Source organism: Octodon degus, unplaced genomic scaffold (assembly GCF_000260255.1).
Source record: "Octodon degus isolate 3935 unplaced genomic scaffold, OctDeg1.0 scaffold00049, whole genome shotgun sequence".
Classification (NCBI taxonomy): domain Eukaryota; kingdom Metazoa; phylum Chordata; class Mammalia; order Rodentia; family Octodontidae; genus Octodon; species Octodon degus.
Window position 1 is genome coordinate 1768678 of NW_004524625.1, and position 10199 is coordinate 1778876.

The window sequence follows — 10199 nt, forward strand, 5'->3', positions numbered from 1 at the left end:
ATTTTTATTTATTACATTTATTTATTGTGTGTGTGTGTGGCCAGCTCAGCCCACCAGGGGGCGGGTCTGGCTGGCATGTGGTGCTGGGGATCGAACCGCGGTCCCTGTGTTTTGCCAAGCTTGTTTCAAGTAGGTGCTTTAGACCACTGAGCCATCTCTCCAGCCCCTGTTTATTTATTTATTTGGTACAGGGTATTGCCATGCGGTTCAGACTCACAGTGGTCCTCCTGTCTCAGCCTGCTCAGTGCTGGGATTACAGGTGTGCACCACCATGTCTGATTCTTGGGCCAGCAAGGCATGTGTTACTGGGGATAAAACCCAGGTCCTTGCCCTTGCCAGGCAGGACTTAGACTGCTGAGCTGTCTCCTCAGCCCCATAGGAGGTTATTCTGAATTGTTGAGGTAGGCCCAGTGTAACCTCAAGGATCTTTAAAAGTGGAAGAGGGGCCGGGGAGATAGCTCAGTAGATTAAGCACTTGCCTGGCAAGCACAAGGGCCTGAGTTCAATCCCCATTCCACCAAAATAAATAAATAAATAAATAAATAAATAAATAAATAAATAAAGTGGAAGAGAGAGGCAGAAGAGATCTGAGTGATGCCATGCGGTAGGATCACAGCCTGCTCTTGCTGGCTTCGAAGGTGGCAGAGGGGGCCACGGGATAAGGAATATGGATGACCTTGAGAAGCTGGAGAGGGCAAGAAAACAGATTCACACCTAGAGACCCTGGAAAGGAGCAGAGACCTGCCAGAGCCTTGGTGTGAGCCGAGAGAGGCCCTTTTTGAACTAATGAACTACAGAACTAAGACAGCAAATTTGTGTTTCAAGCCATTAAGCTTGCGGTAATTTGTTAGCAGCCGTAGAAAGTGAATGCAAGTGGCAGAGGGAATCATGGACCAGCACCTAATCGCATCTACCTGGAAATGACATGCAGCACTTCTGTTGCTCCTTATTTGGCCAGAGCAGGCCATGTGGGTTTGCCTAACTTTATTTATTTTTGCGGAACCAGGGAGTGAACTGAGGCCCTTGTGCTTGCCGGGGAAGCGCTTATTCCACTGAGCCATCTCCCCGGCCCCTATCTAACTTTATAGAACTGGAAATGTTTGATGTTCCCAAAGGCCCAGTTAGAGACAACCTGAACACTGGTGAATATAGCAGTATCTCTTGTAACCCTGATTTGGAAAGCACTACCCTCCGGCCCCTCTTCTACTCCTACTTCATGGATCATGGGATCCACCCCAGACCTAGCTGACTGGCCCTGGGTGGGGCACCTGACCAAGCTGACCAATCACATTCCCCCTTGGGAATTTGGAATTGGGCCATTCAGCCAGTAGCGGGAAGCTGAGCGAGAGAGGCAGAGTCGAAACAGGGATGGAGGGTGAGTCACACACAAGCCAAAAGGATGGAGGAGCAGAGAAGCCCTGAGTAAGCAGACAGAGCCGACCCACCGAGATAATGGAGCAGTTGCGCAGACAGCTGTGCAGCTGGGAGAACATGCTGGCCCAGAAGGAGAGGTGGCAAGAGGGAGCCGCTGCCTGAGGACCGATGGCTTCCGCCTTCCTTGCTCCAGCCCTTGTGCATCCCGCCTGCGCCGCCTTCCCGTGAGAGTTTTACCTCCTTCATGTACTCCCGTCCCATTTTTGTGAGCTACCCTGGTGGATTTCTGTCCCTTTTTCTCTGCTAAGCCTTGATCCACGTCAGTCCTGCTGGTGTTTCTCCTGGGGAAACCAGCTGCGGCTGTAAAGATGGAGCGGTGGAGGCACAGATGGGCTGGAGGGCGAACAAGCCCAGCATCTCCTAGCAGCCAGTTCGGCTTAGCCCACAGGCATGGGTGTTGGTGTGTGCTCTTCAGAGTGGACAGCAGAGCTAGCTATCTATGTGGGACTGTGCATGAGGGGTCCCAGAGCCCCATTGGGCTGAGAAGCAGGCAGGCTTTCCAGGTGGGCTTGGCTTGCTGAGTGGACAGCCGTGGGCTCTGGCAGACCTTGAGTCTCTTCTCTGCCCCTCAGTTTCCACATCTCTGAAATGGAACTGTAAGATCAGCAGCAGTGTGGGCAAACACTGAGAGAGCTGTGTGGGGCATAGCAAGCCTGCTCTCAGGGATGCCGCAGCTGCTGCTGCTGCTGCTTGAGGAAGCTGTCAAAGTCCCAGCTTCCTGGGGGACTTGGGCCTTTGGCCGATTAGGGGAGCACAGGGCATTCCCCGATGCTGTGTTGCTTCCTGCCTCTGTCCTCTTCATCCCTCAGACCTCACCCCTGCTTCTTCTTTTCATTTCTTCCTCATCCCTTCCCCCTCCTGTCCTCATTTCCCCTCTTTCTGTTGTTCCGGATGTTGATACAAACACCTGCTCGAGGAGCCTGCAGAGGTGGGGAAAGCACACCAGCTTCCGGAGGCAGATGGATTGGTGTGGGACTCCAGAACCAGCCTCTAGCTTGTGTGTGTTCCGGGGCTGATTGCTGCCCTCTCTAAGCAGGCTCAACAGAGCCTCGCTCCTTTCTCCTTCTCTCGGACCCTTATAGAGTCCTGCTTCTCCAAGCCTCGTTCTGGTGACCGTGCCCCTCTACAGCTGGAATGGTGGTTCCTGATTCAGTTATTTGAGCCCTCAGCCCGTTGCAACCTCTCCTTTCCCTCAGACACTGGGCTCCCTGGGGGTGGAGATGCTTGAGCCTTCTGGAAGCAGTGGGGGTCCAGGGCTGGGCTATTTCTTAAGTCTCCTCTGGTGCAGTCCCAGCTTGGGAGCTGCTGGTGCCAATCCTGTGATCTGTTTTTCTCCCACTATAACAGTTATCACACCCCAGCCAACTGTGGTGTCTTCACACTCCCAACGGTGATAACTAGGGGGAGCAGTGCCCCTGAGTGGGGAGGGGGGCGCCGAGCGCTCCATTGTAAGCAATGCTCAGACCTGTCGGGAGGTCTCTGGGGACCCCAGGAACGGGGGCTGGGTGCGGTGGGGTGAGGGCTGTGGGGACTGAGCAGCCCCTGCACCCTGGACTTCCTGAAGGAGCCGCTGCCTGAATGAGGTGGCCTGCGCTGGAAGCCGATGACCTCTGGCCCTGGGTGGGAGTGGGCAGTGCACTCTCGTCCAGCCTCCTGTGGGCCTGCTGCGTCTCTCTGCTCCATCTCTGCTTGTGACTGTCTCTGCCTTGCTTTTATGCTTTTTTCCATCTCTTGTTCCATTTTTTATCTCCTCCCCTCCTTTTTCTTCCCCTCCCTCTCTTTAAACACCTTCTCCTGTCTTTGCCTTTCACTTTTCTTCTGTCCCTTCCAACAATGCTGAGGAATTCTGGGCTACATGGTGGTAGCTTGGTCTCCAGATACTGCTGGGGAGAGGGTAGGAGGGAAGAGGGATGGCAAGTGTGGACTTCTCAGGAGTCGCGGACCACGTCCATGCCTGGCTGCATGTCCAGGGCTCCATCTGTGACCCTGGTATCCACCTTCCTTTCCTGTGCCTTGGTTCTCTTAGTCAAATCAGGGGTAGATCCTTCCGTAGTTCATTCACTCACCTGTTAGTGAGCACTCGCTACTTGCCACCCATTCACACGTACCTGATGGACAGCAGTCAGGCCGATGTTCTGCCCGCCTGGGATGTCAGTGGACGGAAGACACAAAGGTCCCTGTCCCTGTGGAGTGGACACACTAGCGGTATAGACAGGCCAGGCAGGGAAGAGCAGCTCACTGACACAGCAGTTTAGACAGCAAGGAGTGCAGTGAACCAGAAGAAGGTTGGGGAGCTGGGGTGGGGAGGGGCACAGAATAAAGCATCAAGTGGCATGAGAGTGGGCATGATGTGTATGGAGGGTCCCCCAGGGAAGGGGAGCTGCGGAGCAAAGGCCACAGGCAGGAATCGCCCTGGGTGGGGGGTGGTTGTGGAACAGCAAGAGGCTGCAACGCTGGAGAACAGCAGGAAAATCCCAGGAGGTGACTCAGGGAGGAAAAGCAGGGTGAGGCCGGATCACGCAGGCCTCACCTTGAATTGGTGGACCTATTTTGAGCCCCTCTCTGTCACCGTGTGATGAATGAGCCTGGAGTCTGTTGCGTGTCGTGGAAGGGCTATAGCAGCTGGGATGGCAGCTTAGGTGGAGCTGGCGATGGCAGTGGCAGTGGTCCTCTTCCAGCTCCACCTTTGCATGGTTCCTTGAGGTTGCTGCAGGCCATCATCCTCCACAGCGCTAGGATGGGCCACAGGGCTGCCTGGGTGTGCAGCACTAACTCTGGCCTCACCTCTTTCTCTCCACAGAGTGTTCAAGAAGGCGAGCCCCAATGGGAAGGTGAGTGCCAGGTGGTATGGGCTCCTTCCCGGGTCCAGCCTCTGGAATCCTCTCCTGGGGGAGCAGAGCCAACTGCATCCCTGCAGATGCCACTTCTGGGGCACTGGTGACACATCTATGTCCTCAGGAGCCCTCCATCCAAAGGGGAGGGGCCTGCTGGGAAACTTCTTATCTGGCCTTTGGTGAGGGCAGCTGGCTTCTCCTAGAGAAGTGTGAATGTTATAAACAGGTCCAGCTGACTGGCAAGGGTCACTGGCCAGGGGAAGCAGGTATCACTTTGATATGCAGGGCGGCTCCCAGGGCCTGCCCCCTTTTCTTTCCACAGGCCCTGCTTTCCTCTGAGCTCTGCTAATAAATACTGCCACCATTCTGTGCCAGGTCTGGCCAAGCCTGGAAATAGGGTAGGGTGTGTTGGCTGCTACAACACGCAGCCTATGAGTAGGCTGCTCATAGCAGGTGGTGCAGAGATGGGCATTTCCATACGAAGCACGAGATACAGGGGTGCTTGGGCTGCAGGGCCCAGTGTGGCAGTCGGGGTGGCTTTCTCTAGAAGAGATGAATTTCCAGACCAGGCAAGGTGAGAGGTGCTCCAGACAGGACATAAAATTGGACTGCAGCGTACCCCAGGCAGTTGAGTCCCTGGGTGCCAGGAGGGAGCAGGAGTGGAGGTGGGCATGGCTGCAGATTGCTTCTCAGAGCCCTGTGCAGGCTTAGGAACTCAGATTCCTGCCCTGGGTTGGCAGGTGGTGCCAGGGGCTTCCACATCCCATTCAGTACCACAGCAGATGCAGCCCATCACCTCTCTCTGCTTCCTGTTGCACTAGGATTCCATCTTGGATTCCTTCCCTATTCAGGTCCTGAGGCAGCCCTGATGGATAATCAATCAGAGTTGGCATTTGGAATGAGAGCCATTTGTCATCCTTACCTGTGGGCACCGATGAACTGCTAAAGGGTTTTCAGACAGGGGCATTGTGGTTTCATTTTCACTGTAGGCCAGCCAATCTAGCTAAGGAGGGGAGAGTGCCTGAGTCTGGGGCCAGCGAGGCTGTCAGCAGCAGGCGAGGCTTGCTGTGGGCACGGAGAGGGAGGATCTGAGAAATCTGGCAGGGGCCGAGTCATCAGAGCTGTGGAGCAGGAAGGGCAGGATGGCATTCTGGACCTGGCATTGAGCCCTGGAATTCTAGCTGGTGGGTTCTTCCCTGTGGGTTGGCTGGGGCCCAGCTCCCCACTGCTCACCACTTCAGAAAACAAGTCCTTAGGTGAGTGGCTTCCTGCCAGGTGCCTAAGAGCACAGAGCCTGCCTCTGCAGCACTCCTGGGCTCAGAGTCTGCCTGCAGTGGGCTTCCGCGGGCCTTCTGAGATCTGGAGTTCCTGCTTAGCAGCCTCCTTTGCCACTGGGCCACCATCCTCCATGGTGCTTGTTGAGAAAGTCTCGCCAGGCCTCATCTGTAAAGTGCAATCAGTAACAATCTCCTAGGACTTGGGAGGCAGAGGTGTATTTGAAGTTTTGGAAAGGTTTGCCCTTCCTATTAGGAGTGGGGCAGGGCCTGAGTCCAGGTAGGGTCTGATGAAGCTTAGGGGTGGTTCTGGGAGCTTCAGGGCGGCTCCCTCCTGGTTTCCTCCAGGGCAGTGCCTGTGCCCTCCCTGGCTCATGCTGCCAACACCGTGTCTCTCTTCCCCAGCTCACTGTCTACCTGGGAAAGCGGGACTTTGTGGACCACATCGACCTTGTGGACCCAGTGGGTGAGTCATGAGGGGTCTTGGAGGGTGGGAGGGGAGTGGAGGTCAGGGCTGGCTCCTGGCTCTGGAGGGGCTGCTGCCCAGGGCAGGGTCTTGGCTGCTGCTTCAGTAAGCAGGAGTTTTCCGAGCAGCTCCTTCTGTTCCCAGTACGGCCCCTGGGAGATTGTGGGGAGGGTGGAGGTGAGAACAGGGACGTTGTGATGCAGCAGAGGGTGAGGGTGATGACAGCAGACAGTGGGGGCAGCTATGATTGTTATCTCTGATTTTCAAACCTGGACAACCACGCACAGAGGCACGATAACTTGTTCCAGGTCGCAGAGCCAGTCGGTACAGGGCCTAGATTCTAACCTGGCTTCCTGGCTCTGCCAAATGCCTTAGTTTCACTGCCTCCTCATGGCAAATGGTGGGAGATGGAAAGAAAACCCTTGGGGTTTGTGACGTGGGGATCACTTTCCTCTAGGTGGGGGTCTGAGTGCCCGTTGAAGTCACCTTCCAAGGTCTTGTTCTAGCTCAGGGTTTCTTATCCTCAGGATTCTTGACACCTGTGAGTGGATGATCACATGTTGGGCTCTGTCCCATGCATCATAAGGTGCATGGCAGCATCCCTGACCTCTGCCCATTAGATGCCAGGAATGCCACGTCTAACATGGTTATGAATCACAGACATCCTTGGATCCAAGAGCCTATAATCTCAGCTTTTCGGGAGACCAAGGCAGGAGGATCGTTTTTGAATGTTGCCCAGACTGCCCCTAGTAGAGAATCACTGCTCTTGTTAGAAGACTCTTGGCCCATTGCCTGCTCCCACAGTTGAGGGGGAGAGGCCCAGAACCACTGCATTTGACAGATGGACCCAGGAAGGCCAGGAGGGTAAGTTGTTGTTATTATTATTAAGAAGGACATGGACAAATCAAAGTGATACCTAAAGAGGTGACAGCTGGGATGATGGGACTGGAGACTGCATAAAGCCAAGTCCAGGTGAAGAAAATGGAATGGTTGGGAAATAGTCCCAGAGAATGTGGCCTTTCTTCCTGTCCCTGGAGGCTGTCCTTGGGCCAGAGGGTCATTGACTGGGTGACTAAGGAGTAGGATGTCCTCCTAGCCGTCACCTCTTTAGGTATCACTTTCCTTCTTAACAACAACAACAACAACAACAACACAGACTTAACCTCTTGGCCTTCCTTGGTCTATTTGTCAAATAGGGTGGTTCTGGGCCTCACCACTCCAGGATGTAGTAGCATTTTTCCGCTCAGCGGGAGAAAGACCAGTCCAATATTGAGGCCAGGGACCTGGAGGTCCCTAGGGTCCCTGTGTCAGCGAGATGTGTGCAGGTCCAGGAAGCTGCAGAAGGACCACTCATTAGCTCTATCCAAGCCCCCAGGCCTAGCAGAGAGGACTCTGTGACCCTCCCCAGCCTCCAGAATCTGTTCCTGGGCCTCCGAGTCATGTTGTTCCCTCTGCCTTCCTTGTCCTCCTTAGTTACCCAGTTAATGACCCTTTTTAGTCCTCTGAGGCCTGACCGCAGCTTTCAGCCCCCAAGCAGCCTCCCAGGGCAAGCCTGAAGGGGTTCTTACCACACCCTGAGACTCTGTCCATGGATTTCCCAGAGCCCCTGTGCCCAGGGTGGGCATGGCCCAGAGGTAATGCCCACCATAAAAGGAGGGAAGATGCATGGGCATGCTCTGGCCAGCTGCCCGTAGGGCCTGGCCAGGACTGGTTGGATTAGGATCCTTCTGCACTGTGCCTGAGATGCCCTGAGGGACCAGCTGTGGGGCAGCATGGGGGCAGTGGCAGTGTAACCAGAGCAAGAGAAAGCTTTGGCCAGCCATGAACTGGGGGTGCCAGGCAGAGGTGTCCCCTGCACCAGTGTTTCTGGCCTCTCGGGCGTAGGACACATCTTTTGTGTCTAGGTGGCTCCCCAGGGCAAGCCTCGTGAGGGACGTGGGCCCATTCCACTCGCCCATGCCAGGCTCCATCTAAGCTCTTTTCACGGTGACATGTTTTACACACGAGCCCATCGACACAGACCACCCACTTGTCCTCACATGAGCCCCTCAAGCAGGGGCTACAAATCGTAGCTTCCAGTTTGCAGACCCCAAATCCCAAGTGCCTTGAAAATCCAACTCTATTCCTAGGTTTAGGCTGGGTTTGTCTGCTGGCAAACTGGACTGATCTCCGGTGAGGACACTTATGCCTTGGTTAGCCTCTTGGATGGAATACAGCCACGCATCACTAAGTGATGGTGACACATTCTTAGAGAAATGTGTCGTTAGGTGGCTTTGTCACTGAGTGACCCTCAAGGGTGTACTTACACTAAGATGAGCACAGTGTCCCTCGGCGATGTAATCTAATGAGGCCATGTCATATGTGTGGTCCTGTGAAATATTACATGGCCTGTGAATGATCCATGCAGAGCTGTGAATGGCTTTTCCAGCAAGGTGCTTGAGGGTTGGCACCTTCTATGGAACAGGTACCGCGCTGCCGCTTCGCCACGCACAGCATCTGAACTCCAAAGTACACTTAGGCCTATGGGTCTCAGACCCCTATTATTATTGTTCCTTTTTTTTAAAAAAAAAATGTATTAAGAACAGGGTCTACAAGGTCTACAGGGTGTCACTACGTAGATTGGACTCATAGTGATTCTCCTGTTTTCAGCCTCCCAAATGCTGGGATTATAGGCGCACGCATGCAGGGGATTGAACCCCGACCACTGCGTTCTGCCTAACCAGGATCTTTAGTCCGATGAGCTGTCTGGCTGGCCCTGTTATTGTTCTTATTAACAGATGAAGAACCACAGAAGTTGACGAACCTGTTCAGAGTCAACAGCTGGTTTGGGAGGGGAGTGGGGGGTAGAGATGGTAGAGATGAGGCCGGGAAGCCAGGGCTTGCTCCCTGGTGCTGGCTGGCCTGTCTCTCAGTGAGGCTTCTGAGAGGAATGTGGCTGGGTTTGGAGCTGGGTGGGTGGCGGGCTTGGGGGTGGAGGTGAGGGTAGGTGGTCAGCTCTTTCTCCCCCCAGATGGCGTGGTCCTGGTGGATCCTGAGTATCTCAAAGAGAGGAGAGGTAGGCTGTGCGCCGCTCCTCACCTTCCTTACTGACCTTCCTGGAAGGACACCAGATGATCTTACTGCCCTCAGTGCCCCAGCCCCGTGCATGCCACAGCAGGTGCTGCAGCCTCCTCCAGCCCAGGAGACCTTGTCACTAAGTACTTTTTCTCCATGTCATGACCATAGCAAGGCTGCTGGTGCCAGTCACTGGGGGGTGAAGGGAGTGTACAAGGTCAGTGAGGGGACAGGAGCAGGGGATAGGACTGGGACAGGACCCTGCTCCTTCTGATAGAGCTCGCAGTTGCTCCCACCCCAGGCCTGTCACATATTGCAGCCCTCCCTGTCCTGGCAGGCCACCCCTAGTGCCCTGGGATGGGGGGCAGGTGACCCAGCCAACATTCCCCACTTCCTCCCAGGAGCCATGCCATGGGCTGCTGTGTAGGTCCCCAGTACCAGCTCCTGAGGGGACATAGCACACCCTGCCCACAGGACCCAGGGGTAGGCCTGTGGTCCCCCAGGATGCAGCTGGCACATTGGGGAGCCCTATGTTCCCTCCAGAGCCCTGATCAGTGACCCTTTTCCCCACAGTCTATGTGACACTGACCTGCGCCTTCCGCTATGGCCGGGAGGACCTGGATGTCCTGGGCCTGACATTCCGCAAAGACCTGTTTGTGGCTAATGTGCAGTCCTTCCCACCGGCCCCTGAGGACAAGAAGCCCCTGACACGGTTGCAGGAGCGTCTCATCAAGAAGCTGGGCGAGCATGCCTACCCCTTCACCTTTGAGGTAGGGGCCGCCTGCCCACTCAGAAGTGGCCCCTGCAGGGAGCGCTCAGGGCCAGCAGTTGGGGCTAGGGGGCAGCTGCTCTGCTAACCCACTCCACCGTGTACATTTGAACCTGGACACTTGTCTCTTCTTCTGTAGCTACTGTGGGCCACCCTTACCTGTAGCTACTTCTTGGACTCTTACAGGTCCACATTGCTGGTGGAGAAAGGAGGGCCTGTGGGAGGCTACAGAGAAGAAACTGTTTCCCATCTCTGGGTCACTATAAGGTGTACCCCTGCAGGCTGGCTGTCCACTTGTCCAACCTCAACCTCTGCCCTGCTATCTTCTAACTCCAAGACTTCACAATTTTTTTTTTTTTTTTTTTTTT

The 10199-nt window shown here is 55.0% G+C and overlaps 1 protein-coding gene across 6 annotated transcripts in view; it reads left to right on the plus strand.

The window, feature by feature from the left end:
• The window catches only part of Arrb1 (arrestin beta 1), an 80187-nt gene that overhangs the window by 54070 nt on the left and 15918 nt on the right, over positions 1–10199 (plus strand). For 4 of the 6 annotated variants that reach the window (XM_004632515.2, XM_023716619.1, XM_023716618.1 and 1 more), the window contains exons 2-5: positions 4235–4265; positions 5948–6008; positions 9019–9063; positions 9636–9832. In XM_004632515.2, coding sequence (XP_004632572.1) covers positions 4235–4265; positions 5948–6008; positions 9019–9063; positions 9636–9832 — 334 coding nt within the window. Of the gene's footprint in view, positions 1–1515; positions 1599–4234; positions 4266–5947; positions 6009–9018; positions 9064–9635; positions 9833–10199 lie in introns of those variants that run through there. The other 2 variants (XM_023716615.1, XM_023716616.1) reach the window with 1 other exon arrangement.